The 15499-nt window shown below is 42.7% G+C and overlaps 1 protein-coding gene across 1 annotated transcript in view; it reads left to right on the forward strand.

Annotated features, from left to right (window-relative positions):
* Positions 1 to 826: 826 nt before the first annotated feature.
* The window catches only part of LOC119292866 (carotenoid 9,10(9',10')-cleavage dioxygenase 1-like), a 68944-nt gene continuing 54271 nt past the window's right edge, over positions 827 to 15499 (forward strand). Inside the window, exon 1 of the mRNA XM_037571545.1 lies at positions 827 to 940. Coding sequence (XP_037427442.1) covers positions 827 to 940 — 114 coding nt within the window. The remainder of the gene's footprint in view (positions 941 to 15499) is intronic.

A 15499-nucleotide genomic window follows, 5' to 3' on the forward strand; every position in this document is an offset into this window, starting at 1 on the left:
TTTGCTGAAATTCGTACCAAAAAGCGAATTATTCTATCTGAAACTCCGTTCCAAAAACAACTTTGAAGAGATTCATAGCATCATACGTCTGTTACTTCGGGCTAATGATGAAGCCATGGATTTCTTCAATACTTTGACAGACAACGTGACATATAGAAGAATATATATGAGATCAGAAGAAAAAATTGGATCAACTTGTGCACATCCATAATGGCGGCATTCTTATGTCAAAATTCAAACTTTGACATATATGATCAAATGTTGAATATGTCGAAATTCAAACTTTGATATATGATCAAGTGTTGCATATGTCAAAATTCAAACTTTGACATATGATCAAACTTTCAGATATGATCAAATGTTGCATATATATGTTAAAATTCAAACTTTGACATATGAGCAAACTTTGACATATGATATCTAGCTAATTCATCTAACATTAATATATCTAGCTAATTCATCTAAGATTTGATAGTATAAAAAACTAATTAATCTAACATTAATAATCTAATTCATCTAACTAAAAGTATAAAAAAACTAATACATCTAACATTTGACACTAATCTAATTCATCTAAAACTTTGACATTAATCTAACATTTATATATATCTAATTCAACTAATATTTCTATAACTAAAGTATAAAAAATTAAAAAATAGAAAAACAAAAAACAATTAAGAAAATGTGTGTGTGTGTGTGTGTGTGCTCGATGGGATGAGGGCGGCCATGGCGGCAGGGGTTCTCACAGCGGGGCGATGGCCGGCGAGGCGAGGCGACGGGGGCGACGACGGGCCGGGGCGTGACGGGGGCGGCAACGGGGGTGGCGATGGGGACGGGCCGGGGCGGTAACAGGGACAGGGGTGGCGACAGGGGCGACAGCGATGTCATTGAAGCAGAGATCGAAGCAGAGGAAGAAGAGAAGAAACTGCAAACTTTTGAAGTGCCTGCTTATATAGGAGGGACCTTAAGTCCTGGTTGGAGCCACCAACCAGGACTAAAGGCTTGCGCTCGCGCAGGCGCGGTGCAGGGCAAGTTTAGTCCCACCTCGCTTAGCGAGAGGTGACCGCACCTACTTATAAGCCCTGCCGCGGTAGCTCTCTCGAGCCCCTCTCTAAGCAGACCTTTCTAGGCCTACCGTACCTGTGCTGCCCTGTTGGGCCTACTGGGCCTTGCGGGTCTGCATCCTGCCCCAACTACAGGTTGAGTTTCTAGTTGTATGTATGTTGTAGTGTCCAAATACGCGGGCTCATTTTTTCTTTGTTATTTATTTTCTTTTATTTTTGAGTTGTTTTTTTTGCTTTTATTTAGAGTTTCTTTGTGAATATTTTTGCTTTAGATAAAAAAATTATAAATTTTCTGTTAGTGCCAATAGTTTTCAAATTTGAATAGTTTAAATTTGAATTATTTGAAATTTGTGTGAATCACTAGTTAGCAAAGAACTTTACTTTAAAAATAGATTTTTCAGTGATTATTTTTTCTTATGTTTAATATTAGTGTGTTTTTCATTATATTCAATTTGGCAATACTTAGATTATTTTAAAAAAATAAAATGCCTTTGTTTTGTTTTCTTCGTTATTTATTTTCTTTTATTTTCGAGTTGTTTTTTCTTTTATTTAGAGTTTCTTTGTGAATATTTTCGCTTTACGTAAAAAAAATATAAACTTTCTGTTAGTGCCAGTAGTTTTCAAATTTGAATAATTTAAATTTGAATTATATGAAATCTGTGTGAATCACTAGTTTGTGAATAACTTTACTTTAGAAATAGATTTTTTAGTTATTCTTTTTTCTTACGTTTAATATTAGTATGTTTTATCATTATATTCAATTTGGTAATACTTAGAATGTTTAAAAAAATAAAATGCCTTTGTAACAGATGAGTATTTGTCCAACACCCGATATTTCGAAAAAGATTGTCCATTTTGTACACGTTGTGCATCTAGTTTTGTCGTAACCCTCTCAACTTTTTAGCACATGCTACATGGGTGAAATGATGATACCATGCCAACTTTCAACCTTTTCAGAGTTCATTTGTAGTGCTTTTCAGTTGCACAGTCATTTAGCTCAAAAAATCAGTATATGCATGAAAAATAGCAAATGAAGTCAGAATTGGTTGAAAACTAATGACGTGACTTTGAATGGTGCATACTGAACGCATAAAAAGTCTGGAGTTGAAATAAGTTTAAAAAAATGAAATGCCTTTGTAACAGGTAAGTTTTCGTCCGAAATCCCTGATACTTTGAAAGAGATTGTCCATTTTGTACACGAAGTGCATCCAGTTTTTGCCATAACACTCTCACCTTTTTAGCACATGTTATGTGGGTGAAATAATGATACTATGCCAACTTTTAACCTTTTCAGAGTTCATTTGCAGTGCTTTTCAATTCCAGGGTCATTTAGCTCAAAAAAAATCAGTAAATGCATGAAAAATAGCAAATGAAGTCAGAAATGGTTGAAAATTGACGACGTGGCTTTTAATGGTGCATACTGAACGCACAAAAAGCCTGGAGTTAAAATAAGTTTAAAAAATGAAATGCCTTTGTAACAGAAGAGTTTTCGTCCGAAACCCTGATACTTCGAAAGAGATTGTCCATTTTGTACACGAAGTGCATCCAGTTTTTGCCGTAACCCTCTCAACTTTTTAGCACATGCTATGTGGGTGAAATGATGATACCATGCCAACTTTCAATCTTTTTAGAGTTCATTTGTAGTGCTTTTCAATTTCAGGGTCATTTAGCTCAAAAAAATCAGTAAATGCATGAAAAATAGCAAATGAAGTCAGAAATGGTTGAAAATTGATGACGTGGCTTTGAATGGTGCATACTGAATGCACAAAAAGTCTGGAGTTGAAATAAGTTTAAAAAAATGAAATGCCTTTGTAACAGATGAGTTTTTGTCTGAAATCCTGATACTTCGAAAGAGATTGCCCAATTTGTACACGAAGTGCATCTAGTTTTTGCCATAACCCTCTCAAATTTTTAGCACATGCTATCACTACAAAAAAATACACTTCCGTGATGATACGTGTTTGTCACAGTAGGTCGCGTTTTTTTTCATGCATGTACATCCATGACAAATTTATGACAGAATCGAGATAGTCATACATGTGCTGTCGTAGAAGTGTTCCATGACATTACCAAAGTTATCATCACGGAAGTGTCCACTTCCATGACGATAAATTGCGCGTCACAGAAGTGCTTTCGTCAAGGGTGACCGACACGTGGCATCCACCGTAACGGAACGCCGTTAAGCTATCGGATCGGGTTTTGGATCCGATAACCCATTAACAGCCCCGACCAATGGGGATTTTCCATGTGTAAAACCATCATTGGCTGGAGGAAACACGTGCCGGCTCATCGTTGGGACAGATGTCATCCACTCATTGGACAGAAGGCGCCTATGATACGTCGACACGTGGCATGACCAATCAAGTTTAAATGGGCCGGCCCAACTAAAGGCCCACAAGATTTTGCGGACCATAATGGGCTGGCCCAGCTAAAGGCCCACGAGATTTTCCGGACCATAATGGGCTGGCCCAGCTAAAGGCCCACAAGATTTCATGGGCCATAATGGGCCGGCCCAAGTAAAGGCCCACAAGATTTTTGTGTGCCATAATGGGCCGGCCCAGGTAAAGGCCCACAAAATTCTTGCGGATCATAATGGGCCGGCCCAGCTAAAGGCCCACAAGATTTCGACGACACTAATGGGCCGACCCAGCTGTAGGCCCACAAGATTTTGAGGACCCTAGTAGGCCGGCCCATTAACTGGCTGCCATGTTTTGGGCCAAATGCCGGCCCATATTTGATCCGGTCCATTAATGGCCTGCCACTTCCGGGCCTAATAATGGCCCATATGAGATCCATCCCGTTAAAAGCCTCCCACGTTTTGGGCCAAATCATGGCCCAAATCAGGTCCGACCCTTTAAGAGGCTTTGGCCTCAATTATGGCCCATATCAGATTCGGCCCGTTAACTGAACCCTATGCTTTTGGGCCCACTTGCAAAAGGCCCATTTAGTAATTCGGCCTGATATTAGTTTCGGCCTGTTAAGGGCCTGTTTAACATTTCGTCCCTATATTAATTTCGGCCTGTTAAAATCCCGTCATATAGTTGGGCCTAACTAGGGCCCGGTTTGCATCCGGCCTGCTCGTAGCCGATATCTAATTGGGCCAAACAAGGACCGAGACAATTTTGGCCTGTTAAAAGCCCGTGATTTGATTCGCACAATCATGGGGCGGGGTTCATTTCGGGCTGCTGCCGGCCCGTGAGCTGTTCGGCACGTTTCAGGCCCAACCTACTTCTCAGCCTCCTAAAAGCCCATTGAGTTTTCTTGCGAAAAGAGGGCCGGGGTTACTCGGCCTATTAAAGGCCCGAATCTACTAGTGGGCCAGTTTGACAGGGCCCATGATGCGGATCATACATCGTGATTGCATGACGGCCCGATTATGTACCATAACTTTATGGTTTGGCCGCTTTACTGCGAAGACAGGATATATATACAGTAAAATAACTGCAGCATCGTGAATAAGAAAAAACCTAAACTATAAAATAAAGAAATTACGGCATATTACATCCATTGGGCATAAAAGTTCGCCACTATGATAATAAAGCACAAGCAGACAACAGATTACATACACTGGGCATCAAAGATCGCCACCACTGCAAATAAACACACCGACAAAATAATATACAAAACTGACAACACTTCAATAGAGTTCAAGAAAGGTTAGCCCTGCTGGCGAGCTGCAGCGCAAGCACCTGAGCAAGATGATGAGATTGCGCTTGTTCAACACTTATATCTTCCTCGCTCTGAAAGATAAACAAGCAGACAGATGATAGGTTTTGCACATAAAAGTAGCAGTGCTAACAATTCATCACATTTCTTACTGACGAATAAGGTGACACAGTTTAAAATGCATTAACACAATATGGTATTGTCCAGGTCAAGACATGGCAGGAAATGACATTGTGAAGGAGTTGGCAGCTTCACGACACCACTGGATTATAGATCAAGAACTCATAAGTATCAATGGTTAGTGTGCTGTCAATTTATCCCATTTCGGATTGGCAAATAAAGAGACGGTTTAAATAGTAGTAGAATGATATGACATTGTTCATAGTTAGGACATTGCAGAATATGACATTGTGCTGTAGTGGGTAGGTTCACCACACCACTGGATTACGGATGAAGAACAGAAGCATACATGTAGTGCAAAAGAAGACCACTTGCTTTGTATAGTTTAATTTACATGGTATGAAGAAGGAACTTGGTTGTACAACTGAAAACGTAAATTGAGAAGGACAAACTTTTGTTTATGAACTACATAATAAACTTTAAACATGCAATTTGATGCAAACACCAAAAATAAACAGCTGTTGCAGTCATGCCTAACCAAATATACACAACAAAGTTTGAAGGCTTGAGAAGGACAAACTTACATTACTGGTGAAGACAGGCTCTATAAAGCCCTTGTCCATGCTGATGGGGGGGGGAGTTCAAGAAGTTTACCACAGAATCTTCTTCATAAGCATTGCCTTCATTCTACATTTTGTTAAGAGTATATATAGATGTGATAATATATGAAAAAATGGAGAATATTTAAGATAAGATGAAGAGTGATTCTACATAACCAAGTAGCTATAAATGTATGTGCAGCGATACAGGCAAAAGGCACAGTCAAGAGCAATGCACATCTAAACTTCTTCAGTACCAACCTTATGGTAAGAGTAAATATAGATCTGATGTGTAGAAAATGGAGGGCAAAGGAAAATAAGTTGCAGAGTGATGGTACATGAACAACTACCTGTCAATATAAGTACACTGATAAAGGACATCATGTACTTACAAGAACAATGCGGAGCTAAAAAAAATCATTGGCCTTGGATATATTCTACACTAATGTAACCATTCATACAGATAAGATAATTTGGAGCGAACAATTGATAAGCAAGCTATCATGCATACTGCTGTCACATAATGAACTAGGTATGTATGCAAGTACAGTGATACAGGACAACAAGTACTAACAAGAGCAAAGCAGCGGGCAACATATTTGCGATATCCTGTCGTTCTTTTCAAACCGGAATTCTTCTTCGAGCAGATTTCCTACAAAAAAGATCCGTAAGGCACATGCGGAAAAGTAGAAGTTCAAATTGTCATGTGATTTCATACAGTACCTCATCCTAGGAACGAGACCAGTGCATAACAAGGTTTTTCCATTCAATGTCTTCTAAATTTAGCACAGGAGACTTCACTGCAATTCGTTTATAGACTTTCCATCAAAGTGTGATTTCCTCAGGTAACACCGATACTGCTGCAATGCTTCCTTGAAAAGCACAAGCAAGCTTTGCTCATCATGACTATCCAGATTGACCCTCGCCTAGTTACAACAATGTAATGTAAATCATTGATGTGTTTGATCAGCAGAAAATAGGAAAATAATAACCATGAATAATAGCACTTACACGTAAGTTGGACATGAAGATGTGAAAATGGTGTTTGTCTTCACTATGATCTTCCCATGATGCGAATATATGCACGTAGTCCCTAACGACATTGAACGTGTTGTCTTTTAAACTGGGAATAAATGGAATGGGGTTCCAATCTGCAGGAATTAGCCGTCTCTGCAGTTGGGATAGGTCTTCGGCCGGTGGACTTGCTGTACTTTTTGCTGGAGTGGGATTTTTCTGTAGGACGGCTGGTGCTATGGCAAATGAAATCGGTATACCTTTTGCTGGAGTGTAGGTCCTGTGTGGTGGGGCTAGTGGTGTGGCCAGTGAAGTATGGGTACAGTCTGCTGGAGTCGGTCCTACGTTTTGTGTCACTGGTTGTACAACCAATATAAGTGGGGCGATGTCTGATTTCTCCGGCACCACCACATTTTTCAAGGACTTTGCTGGCGCTCCTTCGGGTTCGGCAACCACCCTCTTCCTTTTTGATGTTTGATGCACAAGAACAACATTTGAGTGGAAAAACATGGTATGATGACAGATGGAATATGTATTGATAATGGATGGGCATGGCATCTCGAGTTATATGATGAGTAAACTAAGCAGATAGCGATGCAACAAAGTAGAAGAAATGCAAGACAACATATGAAAGATACACGCAATCAATAAAACCTTGCCAAATTAGAACATGCACCTTGATGGGTGAACAGGACAGGCCATCTTCCTTTGACTCCTCGAGGTTAGAATAGTCATTAGGATGATATTCTGAACAAGAATCAACAGGTGGGGAGCATATGAGTCTCATTGCTTCCAGAATGGCACTCAATGCCTTGGTGCCAATTTTGTAAGTCATTGTAGTGTTCCACAATATTCTTCTGATGCGCGGATTCTGATATTTACTGTAATTGTGTATAATATCTGAGAACCATGAAAACATAAATAGTTGTGAGATTATCTTTGTAATGCAGATGATATTCTAATATAGGGGCGCCCCTGTAAACACTTGTGTGCTATCACTGGATTCTGATGAGAGAGCTCATGTGTGCTGTAATATGGTGGGTGCATTTATATAATCTGGCACAAGTACACAAAAAAATAGGCTCCAGAAGTAAGGATAGCTGGCAGATGACATGTTCATAATATACTGTATAGAGAGTTTATTGTCAAACCATGATAACAAGAGCACACAACAACTAGGCAGATCATAGTGTACATAACAAGGGTACACCATAACCATGATAAATAAATCCGGAAAGTGGAACTGGCTTGAAAATACGGTGTTGTATTGCCGCTAGTAATTGAAAGCCTATCGATCACGTACAGGCCAGCTCTATCAGCTGTTGACTGCAGATGTCCCTGCGCCCCTTCCTGACAAGGAACATACTGTACGTACTAAATACAGAATAAACAAAGAGGAACATGTTAAAGAACAGAAGAGGAAGCATATTCTTGAGGTTCCGCTTCATTGCATACAATGTTGGTTGCCCACTCATGATGAATCATAGTGCCCAAAGAAATGCAATTCCATGTTGTCTCTCTATATGTGGGAATTTTGAACAACAGTCATTAGGATCATATTCTGAACAAGAGTCAACAGGTGGGGAGCGTATGAGTTTCATTGCATCCAGAATGGCACTAAATGCCTTGGTGCCAATTTTGTAAGTCATTGTAGTGTTTAGCTTCAAGAGTGGACTGCTGCTAGTGCGACACAAAGCAGCTACACAAATCATAGTGTAGATATAACGGGAAAACCTTAAGCATCAGAGTAAAATCAGCAAAGTGGAACTTGCTGGAATATATGTGCTAGTTTGCCGGTATGGCTAGAAAGGCTTCGGATACCATCTCTCTTCAAGTGAAGGTGTGGTACTGTTAATATCAGTGTAACTCTCAAAGGCGACATAGCTCCCCACATTTCCTTGTTGTTCTTATAGGATTCAAGTGGGCAGGCCACTACAAATCCTATTCCTATGTTTACAAGATCCTACAAATCAAAGAGGCTCAAAGTGTCCATCACAACCGACTGTATAGACCTCTACACTGCAAATGTCCCTGCTCATCTTCAGTACAAGGAACATATTGTACTACTATCAAACTCCCTCCGTTCCAAAATATAAGTCTTGATAGAGATTTCCACTATGGATCACATACAGATGTATCCAGATACATTTTAGAGTGTAGATTCACTCATTTTGCTCCATATGTAGTCCATGGTGGAATCTATACAAAGACTTGTATTTAGGAACGGAGCGAGTACATATTAAAGAAGAACGGAAGAGGAACATGGTAAAGAAGAGCAAGCAGATTTTGGATAATAAAATGTTGGTTGCGCAGTGCCCACACATGATGAACCAGAGCGCATTAAGAATGCAATTCCCAGCTATCTCTCGACCATTTCAGGCGGTTGGATGAAGATCCTACATCTCCTAACCCATCTTCTTCCCCGTCTCTGATTCTTCCCATACAGAACACCGCACGGGTCGCCGACCGGACCTCCGGCCCCCACCGCCTGTGTTCCTCCGCCACCCCCACCCCCACCCCCGCCCCAACCCACACCAGCATCGAGTTTTCTTCGTTCAACGAGTCCCCACAACCACCCGAGCCCCTTCGTTCACACCGGCGAACTCCGGCGAGCTCTCAAAAATTTAGTCTACTGTGATTTAACTAGTGTGGAATATAAAAGGGGAAAACCATAAGCATTGGGAGTATAGTGTTGAGCGTGCCATGGCGGATCTGAAGGTGCAAACCGGACAAAGGCAACTTCGTAACCAAGACAAGAAATTAGAGTAAAGCAGCGTCGATCTATTTTCTTGCTGCGATAAATAAGTTGAGCACATACGAAAGAGTATCGCCTCTGGTGCGGCGCCGTGTACGCATCTGCTGAGAATTTGACGGTGCTGCGGTAGCGATGGCTGTCAGTGGCATGGAACCAGATCTAGGAGGGTAGACGGTGGTGGCAGGGCACAGTGGATGAGACGGTCGTGAGAGCGGCGCTGGCAAGGTGGACGACGGCGGGGATGAAGCGGGAGGACGGGATGCAAGGATCCCTGTCCAAAGCCGTGGATGAGAGAGGTCGATCTCTTGTAATGGACGGCGACGGCGGCGTATCAGCTCCGGCATGGTGGAGGAGGACGGCGGTAGATGGGGTGGCGGGCAGCGGTGGACGGAGGAGGGTGGGGTGGAGAGGGTGTTTTGGCGCCCACGGAGTACGAATGGGGAAAAGGGAGGTAGAGAGGAAGGGGGGAACCATGTATTCAGGGCGCACTTGTCTCAAATGCGAGGAAATTTACAAACTTAGCCCCCGTTTCAAATTTCTACTACATCGCAGCAACATTAGTCGGTTGGGGATAGGACGGTAATCTCGCATACACCGAATATTTGCCGACGAGAGTTTGTTTTTGGCACCCTCCGTGTATATGAATATGAATCAGGGAGGGGTCGATTTTGGCAGAGGACACACTGTGTTTGGCACCCACCGTGTATGAATCCAGGTGAGAGGCGGTTACGTCACATTTGGGTGAAATTACAAACCTACCCCTATCGAAACCTATAGAAATCCAGCAGATAGGCTTTGCGTGGCAGGGATAGGCAGTAGTAATTTCCATCTCACAGATTTTGGTTTCGGGCGGTTACTGCGACTTTCCCCGCTTCGTTCAAATTTTGCAGAGTGCACATTTACGCTCGTGCCAACTTAATTCGAATCCCGTTTGTATTCTATTTTTTCGGGCGGGATCCATTTTCAATTGGAATTACATTCTATATACATCATTTTTTATATATACTTTCAAAAGCACAACAAAGAATTCTGCTCCTTTATATGTATAATATGATTTACAAATACAACAATCTCAAAATCTTAAGGTTGAATTCAATTTTTTTAACCAAATTATGTTCTACTAAAATGTATGGATCAGTAATATCTACATATTAAATAACATAGATGTGCGTGAATTCATATGAGTATGCATGTTTGATAGATCAATTTTGGTTCGAGTATGGATTACATGTATCATCATCTCGAATTCAAATATTTGAATCCCTTTTATGTTTACTCCTTTCACGCCCATCTCTCTCGCATGCATGCTCCTTCAGGTAGCTATCACTCTCTTTTCTCCAGCTCACCCGCACGCTCACTTCATGTTTCTCCTATCCTCGCAAACATGGTCTCTCGACGTCTCCCTTGAGAAGTGTCACACTCTCCCTATCATTATACATTACACGGTTTTCATTATCTCTCACGTCTCTACTGTTCTCTGGTATCACTCGGTACCTAAGCTTTCTTTTTCACCGCCACACACACAGTCTCCACTCGTCTTTCACTTTGTCTTTCTCTCTATGGGATTCTCTCACATACCATATATGTCTCTACATATGACTCATACCACTAAAATTACTCTCTCTCTCTCTCTCCTGTAGACACAACATTTGTTGCAGTCTCCTTTTCGTCTCCATCCCAGACTGACATTATTCATTTGTTTACCGACCAGACAACCCCGACTACCGTCTCCTCTCTCTCTCACACAGACACACACACACACAACTCCTGCTTCCACTTCCCTTCCCGACTACCGTCTCTCTCTCTCACACACAAAACTCTCGCTTTCGCACCCCGACTCGTATTTCTCTCACAAACATTTATCGACTAGCTAGCCTCTAGATAGGTTTATACACCCGCACACTCGTGCTTCCACAATCGCATACATGGCTCTCTCCCGCTCCTTGTATCTATGTAGCTTTTTCTTCCCTTCTTGAGACACACCCTCTCGATCGTGCACACACACACTATCGCCTCATTTTAAGCTGATACCTATCGCGCACACACTCCTTGTGTCTTTGTCACACATGCACTCCGTCCTCCTCCACTCTCCTTCTCTCTCACACACATGGGCTTTTTGCAACAACTAGCAAGATGCCCATGCGTTGCACGGAACATCAAGATGCATTTGTATGAGTAGTTTATCTTGTGGGGAAAAGGATGAACGAGGGAAGGCCTTATTTGCAAATGTGGAGAGGGGTGTGGGTATATTTTTGCAAAATTGCCATAGTTTCATTCCTATCCGTCAGATATAGATCGGACGGCCTATATTGCAGGATGGCAGGCACACGATCATCACCGACAATGCTTTTTATAATAGTAGGGACAAAAAATAGAGTTGGTGATGATGGTGGCCTGCCATCCTGCAATGTAGGTCGTCCGATTTATATCTAATGGATAGGAAGGAAAATATGGCAATTTACCCGCACTCTTCACCACATTTGTACATAAAGCCTTCCCTCATTCATCCTTTTCTCCCACAAGATCTTGATGTTCCATGCAACGCACGGGCATCTTGCTAGTAAGAGTCGAAATTAGACATATACCACTTCTCGAATCTTGAAACCAACAACATTCCTCCCTTATCTCATCAAAACCGCCAAAGGAATATATTTTGAGTGAAACATAACATATTTTTAGTGATATACGTATTTCAAAACTAGAATTTTTTTTCTATCAAATCGGTGAATATGTATTAATCTACTTTGATCGTGTGGCAACGCATTGGCACATTGCTAGTAGTTATTATAATTTTTTGGACACGGTGGAGTACAGATACGAAGAGAAGAGGCGCACGCACGCACTCAGCCTCTCGCTGTCTCGCACACATGAGTGTTACATAAAGGCGACGTGAACAAATAAACCCTAAAACCCTAGGTGCATGATTTTTGCATTCGCGGGTACCGGGTACATGGTGGAGCACCTTTGTAGGAATAGTCAGCTCGCGTGATAATTTGATCAGTAGGAGTTGATGGTCGGGACCACAGGTGAACGACTTGGAGCACAATGGCTCGCTAGTTGCCACAGATCGAGTAGCCATGTTTAAAATATCGTTTTTAGCGGGGTTAAGAGTTCCGATTTTCAATGGCACGTTATAAGTAGTAAGTAGTTTTTAGAACGATTGGTATGGAGCGAAAATGGAATTCATAGTACTATGTACCTCCTTGGCATATGGTTGTATGTGTTTATGTTGCGAGATGTTGAACCTGGTAGTTCTAGGGCAAATACTATGGTTTAGATTTAGATGCTGGTTTTCAGTAATGAAAATCAGAAGGGGAAACCCTTCTTTGATTAAAAAAAACTACTACCTCCATTCTGGTTTACTAGTCCCCATTGTACTTTGGGTCAAAGTTTGTCCACGAATTTTACTTGTAAAATGTGAATGGAAAATGAGATTTTGTTATACCCAAACAAAAAAGGACTGGAGGGAGTGATTGCTCTGACACGGACGAGACCTCTCATAGCGCAGGCATTGAACCGGCGCGCCGGCCAAGAGGGCCGCACTCGCTGCAGGCCCGGCTGAGCACGCCTCCTCGCCGCGTGCAACCAGCTTAAGACTGCCTCGCCTGCCTTCATTGAATCCGCGCGTGTGCCGGTATCATGTCCTTCCGCGAGCCGGCAGGCATTTTAGAACACAAAAAATGACTAAAATATAATTAATTTATGCATGGTTTTGACTTGTTGTACTCGCACTGGTAGTAGGAACTAGTAGAGGTTTTTCTTTATTTATAACTCTCCTCACATTTTCTTTGGCTTTGAAGTGAATCATGGTTGTGGACATTATGTATGAATGTGCGGATATCTGTGAACATGAGTTTGATGTGGAAGTTGAACTTGGAATGTCGGGCTTGCGCATGAACTATACCATGTCCAATGCTTCATCTGTTATTGTTTGGAAAGTAATTGCTGTTATTACATGACCCGAAAAAAACATTTTGTGCCACATCAGTAGATGCACAGACATCACAACAGGCATGCTGACTAGATAAACATTTGAACCTAGCTATTATGAAGGAAATTTTGTATTGACAACAGTTTTAGATAGCAGGAGACGCCTAGCCTGCTCTGCCTCTGCTAGCTTATTTCTGGCTTCTTCCATGTCTTCTTTGGCTTGGGTGAAGAGAGCATCTGATCGCTCTTTTCGCTTCTTCAGGAACTCAGCTACATTCTCAAGGGCTGCTGCACGCTTTCTTTCAGCCTTTACTAATGCCACGAGGACACGAACAGCTGACGACTCCACCTGGCTTGTGTGTAATCCAGCATCATCTGGGAATTTGCACCTTGTGTCTAATCCAACATCATTAGGGAACTGGCACCTTGTGTGTAATCCAGCCTCATTTTGGAAACATGATCTCGAGGTTAACCATACTTCCCTCCTCGTAGGAACTGCATCCTGACATGAGGTTACTTCTTTTTTAGATCAATACTCAGAGCAACCTAGATCCATTTAGTAGAAGCCAGATAAACATAACTCGGAGAAGTGAATTCAAAAGGAAAAGAAATATAAAAGCATACTACAAGGTGAGAACACCCACTTCCTACATCAAGCTAAAAACGAAAGCATTAGGACGATTAAGACTCTTCGTATTACACATCGAAGAACACCACGCTTAAGAGAAACAGAAACTACAACATATACACATCGAAGAACACGAGGCTAAACGAAAGTAATTGAAAGGGTGTTACTTACCAAAGCTAGTTTTACAGGTTCGGTGGAGCTCCTCTTTAACTTGCCACGCTCCTTGAAGATGTCCCGAATATCCCGTGTTTGGTCTTCATTGCTCCTCTGCATGTTTGCACTCGTGGTTTTAAAATCTCGACATGGCAAGAAAAATATACTACTAGTAATACTCGCGCATCTTGTGGGCAACATTAAAGCACTCGTCTGCCATGTTAGAGCATCTCCAACAGAATAGCAACGCGCGGCACTTTAGAAAAGCGTTTACAGTGCTAAGATCGAGAAGTAGATACTAGGGAGTAGAGGATAGTTCTCAGCATAGATAGATAAAAAAAGATAATTCAACTACTCATCGTCGTCCGAATCCTCCTCGGTGATGTCCTCCTCCGACGTCTGACTGTAGGTGTGAAGATACCGATCATCGTCGGATTCCCAGGGAGACGCTGCTCCTAGGCTCATGTTGAACTGAGCGTCCGCTTTTCGCCTACGCTTGTCCTCGCGATAGGCGGCTCGCTCCGCCCTCCTCTTATCCCTCTCTGCCCTCCTTTTGCGCGTAGAACTCGCACTCGTTGATGATGTCCTGCATGAAGTGTTGGAGCCACAGCGCCATGGCTTCCTCGTCCATCTTGACGATGCCGAGACGGTGCTCCCGCCTCCGGTTGTCGCGACGATCCTCGTCGGTGCTAAGCCGCGGCAGAGGCGCGAGCTCCTGCGCCCGCTCCCGCGTCGGCATGTTTGGGAAGTTCAATGTTCTATGAGGCCACCGGAGGCGCCACGCCGTCGCGTCGTACACGCGGGCGGCCTCGTTCGCGCTGTCAAAATTGCCGAGGCCGAGGCGCATCCCGCGGAACCGGATCTTGGCGGAGAAGCCGCTGGAGGGGCGCGCGTGGACGCCGCGGTATCCCCAAGTTTCCCGGCAACGCGGTGGCATGGTGGCGCGGTGGCGGCGAGGCGAAAGAGAGCGGGGAGAGAGCGGTGGCAAGGCACAGAGTGGGGAGAGAGCGGTGGCCAGGCACAGAGCGGTGGGAGGGCACTGGATTTTATAAAGTGCGCCGGACGCCGTGCGCCAAAACTAGCGCATGCCTAGCCGCTTTTTCCCGCGCGCGCGATCCTTTCCCGACGTCTCTGCTATATCTACTCTCTTCTCTATTGTTATATTTATTTAATATTTAATATTTAATATTTATCTCTACTTCCTTTACTGTCTACTTTTTCTTCTCTATACTTTTTTTCTTGCAATATAGGCCGTTCGATTTATATCTGACAGATAGGAAGGAAACAAATGGGAATTTTGCAAAAAGATACCCATTCCCCTGTCCAGATTTGCAAATAAGGCCTTCCCTTGTTCATCCTTTTCTCCCACAAGATAAACTACTCATGCAAATGCATCTTGATGCATGCAACGCATGGGCATCTTGCTAGTTCTAAAAACCTTTCCATCATTTGCCACACTACTGGTTGCAGATGAAAAACCTACCCAAGCACAATGCGATATAGGAGCGACACACAATTACAAGCTGATATTTTGTTGGACAATGGAGGCTATAACCAATTACTTTTACGG

This window comes from Triticum dicoccoides, chromosome 4B (assembly GCF_002162155.2).
Source record: "Triticum dicoccoides isolate Atlit2015 ecotype Zavitan chromosome 4B, WEW_v2.0, whole genome shotgun sequence".
In the NCBI taxonomy this organism is placed as follows: domain Eukaryota; kingdom Viridiplantae; phylum Streptophyta; class Magnoliopsida; order Poales; family Poaceae; genus Triticum; species Triticum dicoccoides.